The sequence below is a fragment of the Humulus lupulus genome, chromosome 9, assembly GCF_963169125.1.
Source record: "Humulus lupulus chromosome 9, drHumLupu1.1, whole genome shotgun sequence".
Classification (NCBI taxonomy): domain Eukaryota; kingdom Viridiplantae; phylum Streptophyta; class Magnoliopsida; order Rosales; family Cannabaceae; genus Humulus; species Humulus lupulus.
This window is the reverse complement of record NC_084801.1, coordinates 51,016,727-51,040,491: the sequence shown is the minus strand read 5'-3', so window position 1 is coordinate 51,040,491 and position 23,765 is coordinate 51,016,727. Positions and strand designations below refer to the sequence as shown.

The 23,765-nt window shown below is 42.7% G+C and overlaps 1 protein-coding gene across 2 annotated transcripts; it reads right to left on the bottom strand.

The window, feature by feature from the left end:
* Positions 1-1,009: 1,009 nt before the first annotated feature.
* LOC133800487 (uncharacterized) lies at positions 1,010-23,120 on the bottom strand. Of its 2 annotated transcripts, none has more exons than XM_062238460.1 (2): positions 21,562-23,120; positions 1,010-8,380 (listed from the first exon to the last, which is right to left on the bottom strand). In XM_062238460.1, exon 2 carries the CDS (start codon positions 7,583-7,585, stop codon positions 5,384-5,386), a length of 2,202 nt encoding a protein of 733 aa, XP_062094444.1. In that variant the 5' UTR covers positions 7,586-8,380; positions 21,562-23,120; the 3' UTR covers positions 1,010-5,383. The 2 variants fall into 2 exon arrangements, with proteins under 2 accessions (XP_062094444.1, XP_062094443.1); XM_062238459.1 differs by having other exon boundaries at positions 1,010-8,350; positions 21,562-23,119.
* Between the last annotated feature and the right edge of the window lie 645 nt (positions 23,121-23,765).

Below are 23,765 nucleotides of genomic sequence, written 5' to 3'. Positions count from 1 at the left end.
CGCAAGCCAAGAAGGCATCCAGCTCGAGGTACGAGCTGGAGTGGGAAGCCGTGACTCCTTATAAAGTCAACCACGCAATGTAAACGTGCATATATCAGACATCACGTGTCTGATATATCCCTGAATTCTCAGACACGCAGCATGAACGTGCGTATTCAGGCACCCACGACTGGGTTGGGCCGTGCGACCCATTATCCCCCTTACCTATTGATTAGACCACACTTCATTTGTCAGGTTTTAGGAATTAATCATGAATGTCACATAAGTGACATGATGGGTAAGAAGGTCACGGGATAACCCCCCTTACCAACTCCCAGGTGCCCTCTCCTATAAATATGGAGACCCTGGGAGTTGCAAGGGGTTGGATTCTATTGTGTAACGAAATACCCTGTAAGAGAATACCAGAAGCATAGCAATAATATTGGCAGGTGGAGTAGAAGGATTTTAACCTTTGAACCACCTAAAAACGTAGTTGTGTCATCAGTCCATTTTAAGATCATTCATCTGTTTCGGTTCATTATTAAGCACTAATCTCTTTCTCTTATTTTCTTAATTATCTGTTGGCGAAGAACCGCGTCAACACCATGCTTCAACTGCCCTGTGGTCGAAGATCCTTGTAATGCCCTGGATAGCCAAGACCGTTACACTGTGTGTTTTTAAAGTGCTAGACTTGCTAATCAAGTCGTTTAAATTGAAAACGTGCTATTGAAACTATAAAGGAACTAGGGTTAAAATGTTTTGGTCTCAAAAGTCACGTTTTTCATTAAGAAACATTATCTGTTTACACGGGATCCCAAAAATAATAAGTTTAAAGACCGTTTACAAAAGTCATAAGGTTTAAGTACAATATCAAGCCATATTAAGGCAAAACAGACAGTTAGGCAATCACTGTCCTGTTCCACTTCTCGACCATGGCGATCGAACAGCTGACTATGTACATTCAACCCCGCAGCTCTCCATCTCAAGATTGGACCAGCTTGCCTTTGCCTTTACCTGCACCACGTAGCACCCGTGAGCCAAGGCCTAGCAAGAAAACATAACAGCAGAGCATAAGCAATCAATAGACAAATCAATATCTCATATTGCATCACATATTCTCAACCATATAAGTATTCAGTATAATCAAGTATTCCACATACTAAAAATATCAACCCATATCATATATCAGTTCACAAATGATAACTAGGGCTAGCGCCTTTACGCCGCTCCCTCAGTTATCCCACTGACTCCGGCCCGCTTAAACCGAGCTCAGTGAATATTAAGCTGTCCTCGGCTACCAGTGGCCAAGCCGCGCCCTGTGCGCAAATATTGTGTATGACACTCTTAGGCCGCTATCACATGTCCCATGGCATGATACCATCATTGACATAATACAAATATCGGGAGCACTTAGTCCCATCATAAGCATATAGTCGGGTGCAGTTTTCTTACCTTTCAATTTGCTAGCTTTGATCACTCGACTCCTTGAGCACGATCCCCCTCGAGCCCTAGTGCTCACCTAAACACAACCATAGGCCAAAGTCATCATCAATCCTCAAGTCCAAAACCTAGCCTCCGGGCCAATCCCGAACCCCCGGGAAGTCCTAGTTCCACCAAACAAGGTGGTGGAATCAAACCCCAAACCCTTGGTAAAAAACCCTTGCAAACAACCCTAAAATCCCCTTCTGAAAACAGGGCAGCGGTACAACGCTCTTAGGAGGCGCTACAGCGCTACAAAAAGAAGCAAAATCCCCCAGGAAGCTTGGCCTAGCGCTACATCGCCCAAAGGCTAGCGCTGTAGCGCTAGTCACAGACAGGCAATCTCCAATTTTTCCCTCCTGCAATTTCCTCGAACCAAACTCAACCAAAACTTCTCCAAACCTTCACCAAACTCAAAAACAACCTTATGAACATACTCCACTCATCCCAAGCACCCCAAATACTCAAAACCCAACCACATGCATCCCTAATCTCAAAATTCACCATAGCCATCCCTAAGCTCAGAAACTCAGCAGAAACCAGTCAAAACATCAAAGTTAGAAGCTTAGAATTCATACCTTTAATGGGATTTCGATTTCAAGACAACCTCTACACCTCCTTAGCTTGCTCTTCCTCACCCTTTGGTCTGAATTCCCTAAAGTTCCCATGAAATCCAGCTTATACACCATAGTTCAAAAACCAAAACCAGAAACTGAAGAAACCACAAAGCCTTACCTCAAGTGTTAGGGTGTTCTTGCTAAACCTCTGCCAATTCTCCAAGACTAGCTTAGGATCCTTGATGCTTAGCCTACCCCAGCTCTCCACTGAGCTTTGCTCCAAGAAAACCCAGGAAAAGTGATCAGAGAACCACAAACCGACCCTAGAGAATACAACTCTGTTTTCCCTTCCTTTTCTCTTTTCTTTCTTTTCCTTCTTTTCTCTCTTTCAGACTTTTATACTTTTCTACAACTTCCACTAACATAAAGCCTTAGTAACACTTAACTCCTGTAAGCCAAATGACTATTATGCTCTCCCTTTTAATTCTAACCCTTTAATCCTCTTAGGGCATTTTAGTCATTTCACCCCAATTCCCGCTAACTCCTCGAGTGTCTCTAATATTTACCGCTTGATTCCCGATACCTAATTAATCACCAATAATATTCCTCAATGTCAAAATAGACCCCAATATACTCACTAAATTCCCAATTATACCCCTAGGCTCACCCCGAGCCGAGTATAAATCCCCGCCATGACTTTTCCTCTAATCTGCTCCCTAGGATCGTCTGGAGTCACAGATCACAGATATATCCACATAATAATGTGGTCTCGACAATTATCACATATATCAATACATTTATGCCCATACTGGCCAAAATTACGATTATGCCCTTCTAACCTAATCAGGGCCTACATGCATACTAATACACATAGTCATGCATCTAAAATATTCAAATAGTCATATATCATGCTTTAAATCATAATCATGCATTTACTCATCAAAGTCACACATAATTCCCATTATGCCCTCCAGGCACACTAATCAAGGCCCTTAAGCCTTATTAGCGAATTTGGGTCGTTACAACTATCCCCTCCTAATGAGAATTTCGTCCTCGAAATTTACCTGAACAACTCGGGATACTGATCCCGCATCGTTGTCTCAAGCTCCCAGGTCGCCACCTCGACCTTACTATTCCTCCACAACACTTTAACAAGAGGAATCGTCTTATTTCACAATACTTTATCTTTTCGATCCAAGATCTGAACTGGTTGCTCCTCATAAACCAAATCTGTCTGTTACTTCAAATCTTCATACCTCAATGATGTATGGAGACATGGAATACGTCATGAACTCCAGACAATGATGGCGGCAAAGCTAATCTGTAAGCCACTTGACCAATCCTTTCCAAGATCTCGAATGGCCCAATGAATCTAGGGCTCAGCTTGCCCTTCTTTCCAATCCTCCTTACCCCTCGCAACGGTGAAACTTGGAGAAAGACGTGGTCCCCAACCTGGAACTCCACGTCCCTACGCTTAGGATCAGCGTAGCTTTTCTATCTGCTCTGAGAAGCGAGCATTCCAGCCCGAATCTTCTCTATGGCTTCACTTGTCCTCTGAACCATGTCCGGTCCCAAATATCTCCTCTCACCCATTTCATCCCAATGAATGGATGATCTACACTTCCTCCCATATAACATCTCATAGGGAGCCACTCAAATCGTTGACTGATAACTATTGTTGTACGAAAATTCAATCAACGGAAGATACTTACTCCATGAACCCTCAAATTCAATCACACATGCTCTGAGCGTATCCTCTAATACCTGAATCGTCCTTTCAGACTGTCCATCAGTCTGAGGATGAAAAACTATACTAAACTTCAACTGAGTCCCTAAAGTTTTCTGCAACCCACCCCAAAACTTGGAAGTGAAGATAGGATCCCGGTCTGACACTATAGACTTAGGAACCCCATGGAGACGTATGATCTCCCTTACACACAACTCTGCATACTGATCCACAGTATATGTCGACCTCACTGGTATAAAATGGGCTGACTTGGTGTATCTATCCACTATCACCCACACCGAATCATGAATCCCCACTGTCCTGGGTAAACCTCCCACAAAATCCATAGTAATGTCCTCCCATTTCAATTTAGGAATACCCAAAGGCTGAAGCAACCCTGCCGGTCGCTGATGCTCAGCTTTCACCTACTGACAGGTTAAGCATCTGCCAACGTACTCCACCACATCCTTCTTCATCCCGGGCCACCAATATAAAGTTCGCAGATCCTGATACATCTTTGTGGTACCTGGATGAAGTGAGTACGGTGTCGTATGAGACTCATCTAGTATCTCTCGTCTGACCCCCTCATCAGCTGGAACACATATCCGCCCCTGATACCGAAGTAATCCAACCTTAGAAACAGAATAGTCCTTAGCTACTCCCACTAAGACATCCTCTCTAACCCTCTGTAACTGAGGATCTGCCAACTGTCTCTCTCTGATCCGCTCTAGTAGAGTCGACTGCAGAGTAATATTGGCCAACCGGCCTACCACCAACTCTATCCCTGCTCTAACCAACTCATCAGCTCACTCCCTTGAGATCTGAACAGAACTATACAACTGACCTGGACCTCTACGGCTCAATGCATCTGCCACCACATTGGCTTTCCCCGGATGGTAAAGAATATCACAATCATAATCCTTTACCAACTCTAGCCAACACCTCTGTCTCATGTTCAGGTCCTTCTGTGTAAAGAAATACTTCAGGCTCTAATGGTCAGTGTATACCTCGCACTTCTCCCCATATAGATAGTGTCACCAAATCTTCAGTACAAAAACCACTGCTGCCAATTCCAAGTCATGGGTAGGATACCACTGCTCATACTCCTTCAGCTGTCGTGATGCATAAGCTATACCTTCTCATTCTGCATCAACACACAACCTAAGCCCAACCTCAATGCATCACAGTAAACCACGAACTTCCCTTCCCCCGAAGGAAGACTCAACACTGGCGCTGTAATAAGTCATCGCTTCAGCTCTTGGAAACTGTCTTCACACTTTTCTAACTAGATAAACTTTAGATTCTTTCTTGTCAATTCTGTCATCGGTGCTGCTATCTTCGAAAATCCCTCTACAAACCGTCTGTAGTAACCTGCTAACCCAAGAAAACTCCGCACCTCCAAGGCGTTCCTTGGCCTCGGCCAATCCCTAACTGCCTCCACCTTAGATGGATCCACCTTAATCCCATCTGCACCTACGATATGTCCAAGGAATGTCACTTCGGGTAACCAGAATTCACACTTCTTAAACTTGGCGTACAATTGATGCTCCTTCAACCTCTGAAGAACCCGTCGAAGATGAAGCTCATGCTCTGCCTCTGAACTGGAATACACCAGGATTTCGTTGATGAAGACAATAACGAACTAATCTAAGAAATCCTTGAACACCCTGTTCATTAGATCCATAAAGGCTATTGGGGCATTGATCAAACCAAAAGACATGACCAAGAACTCATAGTGCCCATACCGAGTTCGGAAGGCCGTCTTAGGTATGTCCTCATCCTTGATCCTCAGCTGGTGATAACCAGATTGAAGATCAATCTTTGAGAACACCGTCTTACCCTGCAGCTGATCGAACAAGTCATCAATCCTTGGTAGGGGATACTTATTCTTGATAGTTAACTTGTTCAATTCTCGGTAGTTGATGCACATTCTCAAAGTCCCGTCCTTCTTCTTCACAAACAGAACTGGAGCACCCCATGGAGAGTAGCTAGGTCTGATGAACCCCAAATCCAGAAGCTCTTGCAGCTGTATCTTTAATTCTTTCAGTTCTGCCGGTGCCATCCTATATGGTGCCCTTGACACTGGCTCTATCCCTGGTACCAACTCAATGACAAACTGAATCTCTCTACATGGCAGCAACCCAGACAAATCCTCAGGAAACACATCCAAGAACTCGCAAACTAATCTGGTCTCCTCTGGTCCTACTGGTGAAACTCTGGTGGTATCCACCACACTAGCCAGAAAGCCTATACGTCCACCCTGTAACAAGTATCTGGCTCTCAATGCGGATATCCTGGGTACGCGGGGTCCATGCACCGCTCCCACAAAAACAAAGGGTTCCTCGCCCTCTGGCTCAAAGGTCACCATCTTCTTCCTGCAATCAATGGTAGCTCCATATCTAACCAGCCAATCCATACCTAAAATCATATCAAAGTCCTCCATACTCAATTCAATCAAGTCTATTGACAACTCCCTACCATCAACTATCACTGGCAGTGCTCTAATCCACCTCCTAGATACTACCAGTTCTCCTGTAGGCAAAATAGTCCCAAACCCTGAAGTACTATACTCACTAGGTCTACACAACCTATCAATCACCTTATCAGATACAAACGAATGCGTAGCACCAGAATCAGTCAACACAGTAAAAGGAATGCCAACACTAGAAAGCTGACCTGTCACTACCGAGGGACTAGCCTCGGCCTCCGCCTGCGTCAGGGTGAACACTCGAGCTGGAGTCAAGCTGTCCACCTTCCCTATCTCCCCCTTCTTCACCGTCGGGCAATCCTTCCTGAGGTGTCCCACCACCCCGCACACATAGCAGGCCTTAGCCTGACACTCACTCGGATGGCATCTCCTGCATCTCGTGCACTCCGGATAAGTCCTCCATGTGTCATCGCCTCCCTGACGGCCACCTTGAGTACCCCGACCTCTCCGATCAGAACCAGGAACGGTCGAAGCCTCAGGGGTCTTCCTCTTCAAATCACTGGGGCCTCCACCCTTACCTGAACCAGAATATGGAGGCACCACCCTGTGGCCCTCCCTCCTCACAGAACTCTCTCTCCATATCTTATTCTCTGCTTCCTCAGCGGTAAGAGCCTTCTCCACAGCCTGGGCATAAGTTGTCCCTCCAGGAACTGTGGTAATTCTTACATCTTGGGCTATCATAGCATTTAGCCCTCTGATAAACCTGTCCTGCCTAGCTGCATCAGTAGGCACAAGATCCGGTGCGAACTTCATAAGTCTGTCGAACTTCAAGGCATATTTTGTAATTGTCATACTGCCCTGAACCAGCCCCACGAACTCATTTATCTTTGCTGCCCTGATGGAAACATTATAATACTTCTGACTAAACAAGTCCTTAAACCCTTCCCAAGTCAATGCAGAAACATCTCTAGTTTGTGATGCCACCTCCCACCAAATTCGGGCATCCTCCCTCAACATATAAGTGGCACAGGCCACCCTGTCATGTCCTTCTACCCTCATGAAATCAAGAATGGTAGTGACCATAGTCATCCACTGCTCAGCCTTCAGGGGATCTGGTCCTCCCTCAAAGATCGGGGGCTGTTGCTTCCTGAGCCGCTCAGACAACGGTTCCCATTTGTTCCCAACCTCAACTGGCTGCACTACCGGTACCATTGCAGGTGGCACAATAGGGGCAACACTCCCAGATGGAGCCTGCTGCTGCAGAATTCGAATATGTTCATCTTGGCTCTGAAGCCGAGCCTGCATGTCTGCCATTAACTGCTGCCAGTTCTCAGGGACTAGCGGAGGGGTCTGGCCCTGATCATTATCTCTAGCACCGGACCTGCCGGCTAGTCGCGTGGATTTTCTTGAACACATAACTATTCAAGTCAATCTACAACCAACGACTCGACAATTAGGCTATAATGACAGGGTAAAAATCCTTTCATAATCCATTACTGGAACTCCAATCATTCACAAGCAATCAAAGCATAGAAATTTATCCAGATATTCATTCACATGCATAGCAGTGCTAATAAGCAAGCCTCAATAGCATCATGCAATAGTCAAGGGCCAGGCCCTATCAGTATCTCATGCTCACTATTCATTAGATAGATATCAACAATCATATCTTACTTAAATCATTTAAGCACATTATCATGTATATACAATTACCAAACCCTGAGTTGAGCTTGTCTCTTGCGGCGAATGTACATATCCAGCCAGTCTTCAGGACCCATAAACCTAGGACGCTCTGATACAAAGTTGTAACGCCCTAGATAGCCAAGACCGTTACACTGTGTGTTTATAAAGTGCTAGATTTGCTAATCAAGTCGTTTAAATTGAAACGTGCTATTGAAACTATAAAGGAACTATGGTTAAAATGTTTTGGTCTTAAAAGTCACGTTGTTCATTAAGAAACATTATCTGTTTACACGGGATCCCAAAAATAATAAGTTTAATGACCATTTACAAAAGTCATAAGGTTTAAGTATAAAATCAAGCCATATTAAGGCAAAACAGACAGTTAGGCAATCCCTGTCCTGATCCACTTCTCGACCATGGCGATCGATCAGCTGGCTATGTACATTCAACCCCGCAGCTCTCGATCTCAAGATTGGACCAGCTTGCCTTTGCCTTTACCTGCACCACGTAGCACCCGTGAGCCAAGGCCTAGCAAGAAAACATAACAGCAGAGCATAAGCAATCAATAGACAAATCAATATCTCATATTGCATCACATATTCTCAACCATATAAGTATTAAGTATAATCAAGTATTCCACATACTAAAAATATCAACTCATACCATATATCAGTTCACAAATGATAACTAGGGCTAGCGACCTCAGGCCGCTCCCTCCGTTATCCCACTGACTCTGGCCCGCTTAAACCAAGCTCAGTGAATATTAAGCTGTCCTCGGCTACCAGTGGCCAAGCCGCGCCCTGTGCGCAAATATTGTGTACGGCACTCTTAGGCCGCTATCACATGTCCCATGGCATGATACCATCATTGACATAATACAAATATCGGGAGCACTTAGTCCCATCACAAGCATATAGTCGGGTGCAGATTTCTTACCTTTCAATTTGCTAGCTTTGATCACTCGACTCCTTGAGCACAATCCCCCTCGAGCCCTAGTGCTCACCTAAACACAACCATAGGCCAAAGTCATCATCAATCCTCAAGTCCAAAATCTAGCCTCCGGGCCAATCCCGAACCCCCGGGAAGTCCTAGTTCCACCAAACAAGGTGGTGGAATCAAACCCCAAACCCTTGGTCAAAAACCCTTGCAAACAACCCTAAAATCCCCTTCTGAAAATAGGGCAGCGGTACAACGCTCTTAGGAGGCGCTACAGCGCTACAAAAAGAAGCAAAATCCCCCAGGAAGCTTGGCCTAGCGCTATAGCGCCCAAAGGCTAGCGCTGTAGCGCTAGTCACAGACAGGCAATCTCCAATTTTTCCCTCCTGCAATTTCCTCGAACCAAACTCAACCAAAACTTCTCCAAACCTTCACAAAACTCAAAAACAACCTTATGAACATACTCCACTCATCCCAAGCACCCCAAATACTCAAAACCCAACCACATGCATCCCTAATCTCAAAATTCACCATAGCCATCCCTAAGCTCAGAAACTCAGCAGAAACCAGTCAAAACATCAAAGTTAGAAGCTTAGAATTCATACCTTTAATGGGATTTCGATTTCAAGACAACCTCTACACCTCCTTAGCTTGCTCTTCCTCACCCTTTGGTCTGAATTCCCTAAAGTTCCCATCAAATCTAGCTTATACACCATAGTTCAAAAACCAAAACCAGAAACTGAAGAAACCACAAAGCCTTACCTCAAGTGTTAGGGTGTTCTTGCTAAACCTCTGCCAATTCTCCAAGCCTAGCTTAGGATCCTTGATGCTTAGCCTACCCCAGCTCTCCACTGAGCTTTGCTCCAAGAAAACCCAGGAAAAGTGATGAGAGAACCACAAATCGAACATAGAGAATACAACTCTGTTTTCCCTTCCTTTTCTCTTTTCTTTCTTTTCCTTCTTTTCTCTCTTTCAGACTTCTATACTTTTCTACAACTTCCACTAACATAAAGCCTTAGTAACACTTAACTCCTGTAAGCCAAATGACTATTATGCTCTCCCTTTTAATTCTAACCCTTTAATCCTCTTAGGGCATTTTAGTCATTTCACCCCAATTCCCACTAACTCATTGAGTGTCTCTAATATTTACTGCTTGATTCCCGATACCTAATTAATCACCAATAATATTCCTCAATGTAAAAACCCAATATACTCACTAAATTCCCATTTATACCCCTAGGCTCACCCCGAGCCGAGTATAAATCCCCGCCATGACTTTTCCGCTAATCTGCTCCCTAGGATCGTCTCAAGTCACAGATCATAGATATATCCACATAATAATGTGGTCTCGACAATTATGACATATATCAATACATTTATGCCCACACTGGCCAAAATTACGATTATGCTCTTCTAACCTAATCAGGGCCTACATGCATACTAATACACATAGTCATGCATCTCAAATATTCAAATAGTCATATATCATGCTTTAAATCATAATCATGCATTTACTCATCAAAGTCACACATAATTCCCATTATGCCCTCCAGGCACACTAATCAAGGCCCTTAAGCCTTATTAGCGAATTTGGGTCGTTACAATCCTTGTCCTACCTACTCCACGAAGACCGGCTTTGAGCCTGCGACCTCTTAGAAGAAGGCCAATCTACGGATGATTAAGCTTACTGCAAGTATTTGAGGTAGGACCACGTGCTGCTTCCTACTGACAGACTCCCCCCTAGGAGGAGATCTTCGAGCTCGTGGTCCCATGCCCTTGTAGGTCGCTGACACGATCGACCTATCTCAGGCAACGAAGCTCATGACGAAGCCTTACCAAGCTCGGGTAATGGAGGTAAAGTGGTGCTCGACTCCTCCATGTGGTCTCCTTCTTTGCTTAAGCACAAACCCAACGTATTGATCCTCTTTGAGGACCCTAGGGATAATTTCTTTGTATGGCCATGGGTAGATCATAGAGTTTGCAGGTTCGATAGTTGGTCAGGGTAGTATCAAACCATGTATAGTCTAAACGAAGTCTGGGATGGGGTTTCCGTTCAATACGTAACTAATATATATAGGGACCTTTCAAGGTTATCTCCCACCTATAGAGATGGGACTATCCCAGCGTCTTCAGAAGATAGGGGAATTTCCTGGTCCTCGAGCTCAAGCTCTGTTGAGAGTACTAGTTAGGTTTATATTATCCTTAGTCTTGCTTCTTTTAGTAACCTACGCTCGATCACTAAAGTGTGACCTTTGTGTTTTTCAGGTGAAATGGACTCCGATATCGACAACGTGCTCAACCGAACATTGGTTGCAAAGGCGAGCAAGCGCCAATGGGCGTCCCAACGGGGAGGTCGCCCCTCAAAGATGCCCAAAAGGCCTAAGGTGGCCCCTCCAGCCTCGGTGGCTCAGAACTTGGATCAAGCAGCCGACCCTACCTCCGAGGTCGGATTGAATAACGAAATCGAGCCAGTGGTGCCTTCCATCACCCTGCCACCTCCTGCCGCCCAACTGACCCAGCAAGCCCCTGCACCCCAGAAAAAACAAGCCCCTACACAGGAATGTTTCTGAACGATCTCAACTCATGTCCTGAAACATGTGCTCGACAATCCAGCTGGGTTGCACGGAGTCAATCTAGGCTCGGATGTCTTGTCCCAAGTGGGTCAAAGTCTCAGCAGCCTTGGCGCCCCACAATGAGAGTTCCTAACCTCCTGCCACGATGCCAACACCATCTTTGATAAGGATGGCGAGCTTCTCGCCTCAATAAGTTAATTTTATTGTAACCTTCTTGTACTGAACTGACTTAGATTTTATGATTAATTAACTCATATTTATTTTTGTGTACAAGCATTTGCATCATTTGTTCAACACAACTTCAAGTTGAACAGCGAGGTGGCCGCGAGCAGGGCACATACACAAGAAACCAAAGATGCCCAGCTGAAGCTCACGGACGAGCTCAAAGCAGCGAAACTGGAGGTGGTGGCAAGGGATGCAGCCATTCTGAAGGTGTCCGAACTTGAGCTGAAGCTGGAGGCTTCCCTGGAGAATGCCCAGAAGGTGTCTGGCCTCGAATCAACAATGGTGGTGAGCTTGAAAGAGGTTGAGGCTAAGAATTTGGAGATCAAGGAGAAAGACTCTGAGATTAATGAAATTCGAGAACTAAATGTTAAGTTGGTGGAGGAAAAGAAGGCGACCTTCGAGATAATCGAAGGTGAGAAAACTCGCCTCATGGAGGAGTTCAAATCCAAGAAGGACCGCGTCGTCGACATGGCGATGTACCAGATTTGGGTGAACAATCCCGACCTCGACACCAGCTTCTTAGCCAACCTCGAGGACGAATTTGTTGCCAAATGGAAAGCTCGACTTGAGGAAGAGGAGGCCAAACTCAAAGCTGAGGAGGCAACAAAGGCATCTAACACTCCAGTTGGGGAGGCGTTTGACCCATGAGGCCGAGTTCATGGGCTGCGTCCCATTATGATTTTTGTAATTATCACTATATATTTTTTATATATATGTGTCCTTGGGGTGAAGACAATTTATAGCTCTATTTAGAGCTATTTTTATTATCATTAAATAGTAATTTTAATCTTTATGCACACGATTCTCTGGCTCGAAAATCTTCATGCATTTGATTTTACTTTCAGCTTTTTGCCTTAATATTATGCTTTACATTTTTGGGTGGAAATATTTCGAGCATGTTAATATTAAAGACTTGCTTTTATATTTGTTTATTTGCACAAACACATCTATTGGATTTAAACTCGAATTTCAATGCATTCATGCATAGTTTATTCAAAGTATCCATGCTCGACTTCGTTATTGTGAAGGCCGAACCTTACTTTCACCATGTACTCGAAAGTACTTAATTGGCATGTAATTTTTGTAGTTTGGTTATATTTGCTTTTCTAGTCACTTTTTCTCATCCTTAAGTACGTCCTCGAGGTTACAAGGTCAAGACTTATTTGCAACACTTTCCAGCCTTGGAGTCGACTTAGTTGCGTAGCTGGTTTATTCCAAACTAATTTAGCTCGTGTGTTTGGTTTATAATCCATACACTTCTAGATTTTCAAGTCGGGTTAATAATCTAGACATTTTTAGCTCCATGTGTTTGGTTAATAATCTAGACACTTTCTTTATGTTATATGTTTTTTCAAACCAATGATATGACCGTATACCACTTATGCCCCCTTAATATCCTATGAGTGTGCTTGTAGGTTATTGAATTAAGAGGGTTTGCAAAAAAGCACAACATTAAAAAGAAAAAACAACTTTTGAACAAACTTTTAGAATTTTATTTATAAAAAGTACAAAAAAATCAAGCACTTTCTTGGTTACAATTAAAACATTCCTACATTATTGATAATAAGGTCGTAGATGTTCACCATTCTAAGCTCGTCGAACCAACTCTCTGTTTAACCTTGCCAGTTTATACACTCCAGGTTGAATGATAGACTCGATCTCGTAAGGCCCTTCCCAATTAGGCCCAAGTACCCCAGCAGACGGGTCTCGTGTAGCTAAAAATACGTACCTTAGCACCAGGTCTCCCAATCCGAATTTTCTATTTCGAACCCTCTTGTTAAAATATCTAGTAGCTCGTTGCTGGTATGCAACATTTTTCAATTGGGCTTCATCTTGTCTTTCTTCAATGAGGTCTAGACTTTCTTCGATCTGAGATTGGTTTGAGGCCTGATTGTACGCGTGGCGCCTTATTGTAGGGATTTCGACCTTAATAGGCAACATGACCTCGCATCCATAAGCTAGGGAGAAGGGAGTATGCCTCATTGAGGTCTGTGCTGTGGTTCTATAAGCCCACAAGACTTGGGGCAACTCCTCAGACCATTACCCCTTTGCCTCTTATAACCTTTTTCTTTATGGAGCTTTTTAAGGTTTTGTTGACTGCTTCGACCTAGCTGTTTGTCTAGGGATGGGCCACAGAGGAGAAACTTTTTATTATTCCATTTTTCCCTAGAAATGGGTAAAAAGATCATTGTCGAACTGGGTTCCGTTGTCTGATACTATTTTTCTGGGCATCCCATATCTGCAGATGATATTTTTTACAACGAAGTCTAGGACTTTTTTCGAGGTAATAGTGGCCAAGGGTTCAGCTTCGATCCATTTTGTAAAGTAATCAACTGCGACTACAACGTACCTTACCCCACCTTTTCCAGTTGGCAATGAGCCATTGAGGTCAATACCCCATACTGCGAATGTCCATGGGGAGCTCATCATGGTAAGCTCGGTGGGTGGAGCTCGTGGAATTGATGCAAATCATTGACATTTATCATATTGTTTGACACATTTGAATGAGTCTGCCTTGATAGTGGGCCAGAAATACCCATGCCTTATCACCTTTTTGGATAGACTATGTCCCCCAGTGTGATCTCCACAAAACCCTTCATGGATTTCTTCTAAAATCTTCTTTGCCTCGGGTGGAGTTACACATCGAAGTAATGGCATAGGGCACCCCCTTCTATACAACTTCCCCTCCACAATAGTGTATCTTGGGATTTAATACATCAACTTTCTAGACTCGTTCTGGTCTGCTGGGAGACTTCCGATCTCGAGGTAGTCAAATATTGGGGTCATCCAAGTTGGTTGCGAGTCAATAATGCGCACTTCTTCTTCGTCAGGATCGTTAATACTCGGGGTCGGTAGAAACTCTACTGGGACCACGTTCAATGTATCAGCCTCGTTAGCTGTGGCGAGCCTGGCCAATGCATCTGCATTTGAATTTTGTTCTCAGGGGACTTGCTCTATAGCGTAAAACTCAAACTGTGCGAGTTTTTGCTTTCTCTACGTACGTGGCCATTTTATGCCACGAGCCTGATACTCACCCAAGACTTGGTTAACCTAAAGTTGCGAATCTCTATAGAAATGTATAGCCTTTGATTTGAGCTCTCTGGCTATTCGAAGTCCTACTAGTAACGCCTCATATTCAACCTCGTTGTTTGATGCTTCGAAGCCGAACCTTAGAGCTGAGTGGAAACGATAACCTGTTGGGGTAATTAATATGATACCTGCCCCCGATCCATTTTCGTTAGAAGATACGTTGACATAAAGTTTCCACAGCTCGCGGGCTGGGATTACAACTTTGTCGTTGGAGATCCCGGTACATTCGACAATAACATCTGCCAGAACCTGTCCTTTGATTGTCGTTCTAGGGTGATATGTGATCTCGAACTATCCGAGTTTGACAACCCACTTTAATAATCTTCCGGATGCTTCTGGCTTGGACAAAACTTGCCGTAGTAGCTGGTCAGTTAACACATGAATAGGATGTGCTTGGAAGTAGGGTCGGAGCTTTCGAGATGCGTGTATCAAGCTGAGAGCCATATTTTCCATTAATGGGTATCTCAATTCTGCCCCCAATAATCTTTTGCTGACGTAGTATACAGGTTTTTGTATTTTCTTATCCTGCCGTACTAGTATTGCACTAATGGCATGCTCGGTTGTAGCGAGGTATAGATACAAAATCTCCCTTGTAATAGGCTTGGACAAGATTGGTGGTTCAACGAGGTGTTTCTTAAGGCCTTGAAATGCGAGCTCACACTCTTCCGAACACTCAAATTTTTTGCCCCCTCTTAAGAGAATAAAGAATGGAAGACACCGGTCTGTAGATTTTGAGATAAACCTACTTAAGGCCGCCATTCGTCCAGTTAGGCTCTGGAAATCCTTATGTTTTTTAGGTGAGGGCATGTCTATCAATGCCTTAATCTTGTCTGGATTAACCTGTATTCTACGTGCATTTACTATAAATCAAAGGAACTTACCCGAAGATACTCTGAATGAGCATTTTTGTGGGTTAAGTTTCATGTTGTATTTCCAAAGTACGGTAAAACACTCAGCGAGATCATCCACATGGTTATTGTTATGTTTAGATTTGACCAAAATATCGTCCACATAAACTTCCACGTTATTCCCTATTTGTTCAGCAAACATCCTATTTACCAACCTTTTGGTATGTGGCTCCAGTGTTTTTGAGCGCAAAAGGCATGACGTTGCAGCAATACAATCCTTTATCGGTCATAAAGCTCATATGTTCTTGGTCCGACGCATGCATGGCAATCTGGTTATATCCAGAATAAGCATCCATGAACGACATGATTCCGTGACCTGCAGTGGCATCTACGAACTGGTCTATCCGAGGTAAGGGGAAACAGTCTTTAGGGCACGCCTTGTTAAGATCTGAGTAGTCGATACATGTTCACCATTTGCCGTTGGGATTTGGGACCAACACTAGATTGGCGATCCAATCAGGATAAAAAGCATCTCGTATGAATTAGTTTGCTTTTAACCTCTCGACCTCTTCTTTTAGGGCATTCTTTCTGTCATCGTCCAGGAGCCTTCATTTTTGCTGCTTTGGCGGGAAGCTCTTATCAATGTTTAGTGCATGGCTTATGACATTCAGATTAATTCTGACCATGTCCGAGTGCGACCATGCGAACACATCCTGGTTTTATCTCAAGAAGCAAATTAATTGCTATCTTGCATTCTCAGAAAGGTTATTGCCCATTTTTACCACCTTCGTGGCATCCTTTTCATCGAGCTCTACTTCCTCGAGCTCTTCCAGTGGTTCGAGATCAACCGTTTCTTCTTCTCTGGGGTCAATCTCCTCTTCTTTCTCGAAGATGGATCTGTCCATCTCCTAAATAACTACAAGTGCCTGGGCACTTGTTTGATTTTTTGCTCTCATGGAAATGTTGTAGCTTTCCCTTTCTACGAGCTGGTCTCCATTCAACATCTCGATGCCACTAGAAGTCAGGAACTTGATGGCCAGATGCCTGACAGACGATACTGCCCCCAGCCCAATCAGGGCAGGTCTCTCGAGTAGTATGTTGTAGGCCGACGGGGTATCCACCACCACGAACTCCCTCATCTTGATTACCGAGACTGGATAGTCTCCCAAGGTCATGGGGAGTTCAATGGATCTCGTACAGGCAATCCCTTCTCCTGAAAATTCGTACAATGTCGTTGCACATGCTTTCAAATTGTGAAGCGCGAGTCCCATATTTTCTAGAGTGGTCTTGTAAAGGATATTCACCGAGCTCTCGTTATCAATCAGGACCCGCGCGTGCCCTCCTGTTCGTGAGCTAAAGAGTAATGACCAGGGGGTCATTGTGAGGAAATTGGACGTGTGACGTGTCCTCTTCAGTAAATGTGCTGGGTTGAGTTTCAACCCTTTTCTAGGGAGAACCATCTCCAGTATTAAGCTCGTTAACGTATCTCTTTCAGGTGTTCCTGCCCGAACCTGCAATATGAGGTCCCCCTGAGATGGTTACTACATCTTCTACATCAATTGGAGGAGGTCACTCATCCTCCCGTACTTGGGAGTTATTCTGTTGGCCAGGTTGTGCAGCTGCTGCCCTTTGATTTGTTGAGGCCTGATTGGAATTTCAGTTTCTTACATACTGTCTGAAATATCCCCTCGAGATCAAGCCTTCGATCTCGTTTTTCAGTTGTCGACACTCATCAGTTGTGTGTCCAATGTCTCTGTGGAATCTAAAGTATTTATTGAAGTCCCTTTTTGCCTTCTGATTCCGCATTTGGTCAGGTCGCCTGAACGAGACCTGATTTTCATTGGCTAGAAATATTTTTTCCCAAGTCTCATTGAGCTTGGTATACACTGTGTAGACTGGGAAATACTTGTCTCCCTTCTTCTTTTTCCCTCCATCAGCGTCTGGGTTATTCCCTTCGTTTTTCTTCCTTATAGAAGGGTTATCCCCGGAGGATTTTGACGTTGATGGGGCCGCTGAGGTCGAGGCTGAGTTAACGTTTGTCGTTGTAGTCATGGGCTGGGGGGTCAGGTTTAATGCTAACCTCGCCTCTTCCACATTGACAAACCTCCGGGCCCTTCGGTTGAACTCGGTTAATGACCTAATCGGTTTCCTTTGTAAATCTTCCCAAAGGGGACTCCCTGGTAGTATGCCAGATCTGACAGCCATTAAGTGGCCACTATCATCGACATTACGAGCTCGAGCCACCTCTATATTAAACCTTGTAAGGTAACTTTTCAGTGACTCCCCTTGCTGTTGTCGGACATTGGTCAAGGTCGAGGCTTCGGGCCTGATGCCAACCATAGCCTTGAATTATTTTTTAAATTCTCTTGCTAATTGATCCCAGGACGAGATCGAATGTCTTCGAAACTTCTCGAACCAATTTTTTGCTGGTCCCGTGAGAGTAGCTAGAAACAACATGCATCAGAGCTCGTAGCCAACATTGCTGGTTCACATGATGGTATTAAAAGTGCTCAGATGACTGTATGAGTCTGAGTTTCCATCGAATGGTGCTACATGGGGTATCCTAAACCCTTGTAGAAATGGGGTGTTAGAAATATGCGGGGCAAAAGGATCGAGCTCCTCATCAGACTCTTTTGCCTTATCTATGCTCCAGTCGTCTTACAAGAGCCTGAATGCCCTTTCCAACTGATCAATCCTCTCTTGGACTAGATCCACTGGGGGTTGAGCTTGAGCTTGAGGGAGCTGATCATTGTTAATAAAAACTCTAGCTCCTTGTCTCAGCATAGGGTTATACGTTGACTGCTTACGACCATTCAAATGGTCTCGCAGATCAAGGTTTGGGGGATTACCTTGCCCCCAATTATGGTTCAGGTGATCCCGCAGATCAGGATGATTTCCCCAATTCCCTGTATGTCTAGGTTTAGTATTATATATGCTTACGGACCGAGTGTAATCCGAGCTTGTGCTTGCGAAGCTTACAACTCTTTCTAGCTGCGAGGCTAGGTGATTACAAGTTGGGTCCCCTACTGGCCTCCTCACCCCATCTGTTTGTGATCTTGAAACCTGTCTTCCTGAAGGTTGAGGAGCTCTATGCTCCCGGGTAGCCTCCCTTCCATTCCCCTGTCCGGGTCTGGCCTATTGGTTTCCATCCCGACTGCCACTGCGAGACGACGTCTGTGGTGCAGGTCGTGGGACCTCTTAGACTGGTGAGGGGTACCTTATTGGAGATGCTGGTTGTCTTATGGGTGACAGTGGTTGCCTCCCATTGTTGGGCCTAGATGGCCCAGAGCTGGCTCGGACAGGTTCTGGGTTGTTTCTTACAGCTTTGGGATTCGGGTTCTGAGTTACTGGAGGAGCTCGGTTATTCCCTATCCCCGTTGACAGCTCCGCAGTCGGGTTGTCAGTGGCCTTAGCCCGGTGTTTCTCCGGGGCCTCGGCTGATCCTGATGCATCCCTTGTTTCGCCCTCCTAGCAGCCGTGCTCCCTTGAGGACGTCCTCTAGGTCTCCGGGGTGGTGTCTGGGCCTCAGCAGCCTGTCTGGCTAATTCCTCATTGCGCTTTGTCGCATCTGCCAATTGTTTGCGCAATTGGCAATTCTCCAATTCCACAATAGGAACATATCTTTTCGGATTATAGTGAAGATCCTCATCAAGCCTGGGAATAGGTGGCCCCTAGGAATCGGATGAATCACTTCTTTCTTCAGGGCTCGGGTCAGCCATGGGCTACTTTCCAGGTCGTCGTGGATAGTCTTCGGTGCGAGGAGTTTGCTCCTTTTGTATCTGGGGCAATGGTCATTCACCAGTGCTAGGGTAGTTTGCGGTGGGCATTGATAATTAAGGAGGTTTTTTTATTAAACTGGCTAACGCTTTGTTTAATGGCTCTCAATGAAAGCACCAAACTGTTGACACCGTTTTTTGTCAACTTAGAAAAGGAGAGCAATAAACACAAAATTATAAAAAATCAATGAAAAACACACGATATTTTACGTGGTTCAGTAGTCAAAATTTACCTAGTCTACGAGTCTATATTATTCAATCGTGGAATTCTCCCAAAGCTTTTAGAAAGCAATTTAATAGAGTATTCCCAGTACCAAATTCAGCCTCTCTACAAATGAATTTCTCCAGTCTATTTATAGACTGGTTTACAAAATATCTTATCTCTTATTTCAGGAAGTTATCATTCAAATTTCAAATAAATATAAATAAATGCTCTTAATTACATAATATCCCATGGTAATCGGTATTTAATAGCAGATTACAACAAATCCCCTAGATATAGGGATTTTCAAACAATAATCGTATTCAAACTAGATTACCAACTTCGAACATATAACTTACATAATTTCAAGATCGACTAATCATCGCGAGCTCGCCACTTTGGTTTGCCTCGACCTTAGCAAGTAACTTTATCAAGATCATCCTCTCCAAGCTCGCAATGCCCAAGCTCGAACCTTCTTGACTTATACTAGATCGCCACCAAGAATAAACTAGGAAATTTATGCAAGTGTTGAACGCTTGTAATTACAGCTTCGAACTTGACTTGTAACCTCGGGACACCTTCGAGACCGCGCGTAGTTCCGAGCTCACCAATTTCAACGTCATTGTTTTAATACTAAGTGAGACTTTCAAAACCAATTCACATAAATGCTGATGAAATGGCACACTTGCTTATTTTGAGCTTACACTTTACGAGCCTGTCTTTCGAGACCAAAATTTCTATTCTCGAAATTTGGGTGTAACACATATTATATTCATCAATTTAACCTTAAAATTGAAAAAAAAAAATGAAAAAGAAAACTCACCAAAATGGGTCAAGAAAGTTGGAGGCTTCGCTGGTGTGGAGGGTTTTCATGTAGAGAATTTTTTTTAGAAGTTTTTTAGGGCAAATGGCAATCAAGAACGAAGTTGTATATGTAATGGGGTCTAACGGCATTAGCGTTAATGCCTAATTGACGCTAACAGAAGATTTGCGTCAGTGGGGCACTGGCGCTAATGTCCCCGTTAACAGCATCATATTGCCACTGACGCAAATTTTCCCTATTAACGTCGTCAGTATTGAAACTGACACTAATACCCTTGCATTTGTGGCAGTGCTCAACTGCCACAAATGCTAATTCTCGGTCAACGGTGTCAGTCAACTGCATTGACTGATGCGTTTGACTGCCACAAAAGGGGTATTTTGGTGTAGTGATAAGCATAAACATACAACGTAAGATCATAATCATAATCATAATCATAAGATCATATACAATAGAGAAAATACCAATTTGTCCCCTGTGTTTTGATCGAATACTCGATTGACCCCTGTGTTTTGTTAAATGACAAATCAGACCTCGTATTTTGTAAAACGGAACAAAATAGTACCCTGAGCCCGATTTTGGTTAGCCAATTTTTAAATATGACCAAAATTTCCTCGAGGTTTATTAATTAATGAATTAAAAATAGATTTTCAAATAAAATTAAATCAATTAAAAAATGTAAATATTTTTAATTTAATTAAAAAAATTAAACCTGTTTATCTTAAAAAAAAACTAAAACAAAAATTAAACAAAGTAAAAAACAAAATAAAAAAACCAATATTATCAATCTGTTCTTCTTCTCATTATCATAACCAAATAACAACACAAAAAACACAAAATTTCAAATTTAAAAAACGCAGATCTATCAGTGTTCATCTCTTCTTCATCACAACCAAATAACAACACAAAAGACGCAAAATCTCATATCTCAGATCTGATTTTACACAAATAATTAAAAAAAATTCAAAACTCATATCTGTTGAGCAAGCTGAGGTGAAGATGTTCATGTTCTTTGTTTCCGTTCAAAACTCAGATGTTATTCATGTTCTTTGTTCTTCTTTTCAATAACATCAATTCTTCTTCCTTTTCTTTTCAAAATCCAAATCATAAAAAACCAATAATAAACTTCAAAACCAATGAACTCTACTCAGATTCATAAACCAAATGAGATTCAAAAACTGAGATGCAACAACGATCTGTTTAACCAAAAGAAAAATAAAAGAGATTTTGAACACTCACAAACTCAGATCTTCTAGCCTCTAGCTTCGACCACTAAGAACGAAACCCAAATTCACCATTACCCAGCCTTTTCCTCCCCATCACCCTGATCTTTTGCTTTCTCTCGCTCATCTCCATCGTTCTGAATCCCCTCCAGCACTATAATTTCGCCTTCATGGGGGAATGGTTGATGAAGCAGATCTGGATATGGATGGTGAAGAAGATCCTGACCTTCGAAACAACTTGGTTCGATCAGGAGAAGAACTCGAGTGGAGCGTTGTGCTCACGCCTCAGCAACGAGGCATACATGGTGAAATCCCTTCGTCAATGCCCAGAACTAGAGTACCCTGATAGTCGTGGAAGCCGTATACAATCATAGAATCGTGACCTCGTTTGGGAGCGTGGGAAAAATGTTGGAGTTGTTTGAAGAAGCCCAAGAGGAGTCGAGGAAGGAGGTGAGGAAAAATTCGTGGATGGCCAAAATCGAAATGGGTTCTGCTCAGTGCTTGACGTTCATGTTGTGGGCATTGTATTTTTGGTATGGCAGTACTTTAGTTGAGAGATCCTCCGCCTGAAGCTCTGTCCCAAGCTACGCCTGAAGCTCTGCCCCTAGCTCTGTCCTCCTCTCTAGTCTCTATCCAAAGTTCTGATGTTCTACCCGAATCAGATCTAAAAGAAGAAGAAGAAGAAGAAGAAGAAGAAGAGGAGGAGGAGGAGGAGGAGGAGGAGGGAGGAGATTGAAAGGTCATTGTTTTTTTTTTTTGGGAAAGTTTGTTTTAATTATTTTTAAGTTTTAATGAATATGGTTTTTGAATAAAACAAATTTATTATTTAATTATATTTTCTTATTTTTATTTGTTTTTTTAATTCATTAATTAAAAATTTTGAGGGTATTTTAGTCATATTTAAAAATTGGTTGACCAAAATCAGGCCCACGGTACTATTTTTTTCCGTTTTACAAAATACAGGGTCTGATTTGTCATTTAACAAAACTTAGGGGCCGGTCGAGTATTTAGTCAAAATACAGGGGCCAAAATGGTATTTTACCTATGCAACATAATCACAAACATACAACATAAGATCATGACACCCATATTGCCCATGTCTTACCTGGCACCCTTATTGTCCAGACTTTAGACACGTCTACCTTTAATAATGATGCATCACTAGGAAAAGCAAACACAACAAAATCCATACATATCTCATGACTAGAGTCAATCTAAAAAAAAAAAAACAAAACAGAAATCAAGCTAACTTTTTTACCTCAGTCCAAGCACAAAAACCCAAATAGCACAGGACTACTTGATCAAAAGCCTAAACATAGCAAGTATAATTTGGTCTCAATCACAATTAATACTCACACAAGCATATCACAAAAGTTTGCATGAACTTTGTAAACTTTCTAAGTGCCTATGCCGAAACCAAAAAATTTCACAGAACTCATAATACATGAAATACCACTTATCATGCTACTATTTGTACATACAATCATAAATTTAATCACATAAGAATTTTAAACAAATCGAAACTTAAAATTCTATACTCGGCCGAATACTATTAATATTAAATGAATAATTTTATTTCTTATTTTAGCTTTCTAAAGTCATGTTACCTGTTTCACAAATTCATGGAGAACAATTTTACACTTTATAAAAATAACATTTAGAAGAGAAACTCCCTAGCTATGTCGAAACCATAGTTTATTTTAAAAAAATGTACCACTTTTATTTCCATAAAATATTAACAAAGTTTCATGTCCTATGTAACACCTAATGTTACCAATCATGTTTGGAAAGTTACCAAAAATATTCCTTTGTTAACATTTCTATACTAGGCTGAAATGTACAAAAAGAATGTAACACTTTGTTTTACAAAATTTTGACCAACACTCATAGTAACAAATCATGATAATCAATTGGTAAATAACTCAATAAAAAAAAATTAAAATTTCTTTTTGTACATATGGGCCAAAAACTCTATAAAATCATGAGGTAAATCTACAACATGCCTATAGCCAAATAATCATGAAACAATGTTACATAAAATCATGAACAAGATTCATGCATCGATACACCCTATGGCCAAAACTCTATAATGAATGGGACACTTAATTCTCTATTTAAATCTTATCATAAAATCATAACTTTTCATAGCATAGCATAAACTCATTTATATATATATATATATATATGTATTTTAACAAATTACAATATCCTTATCATGCT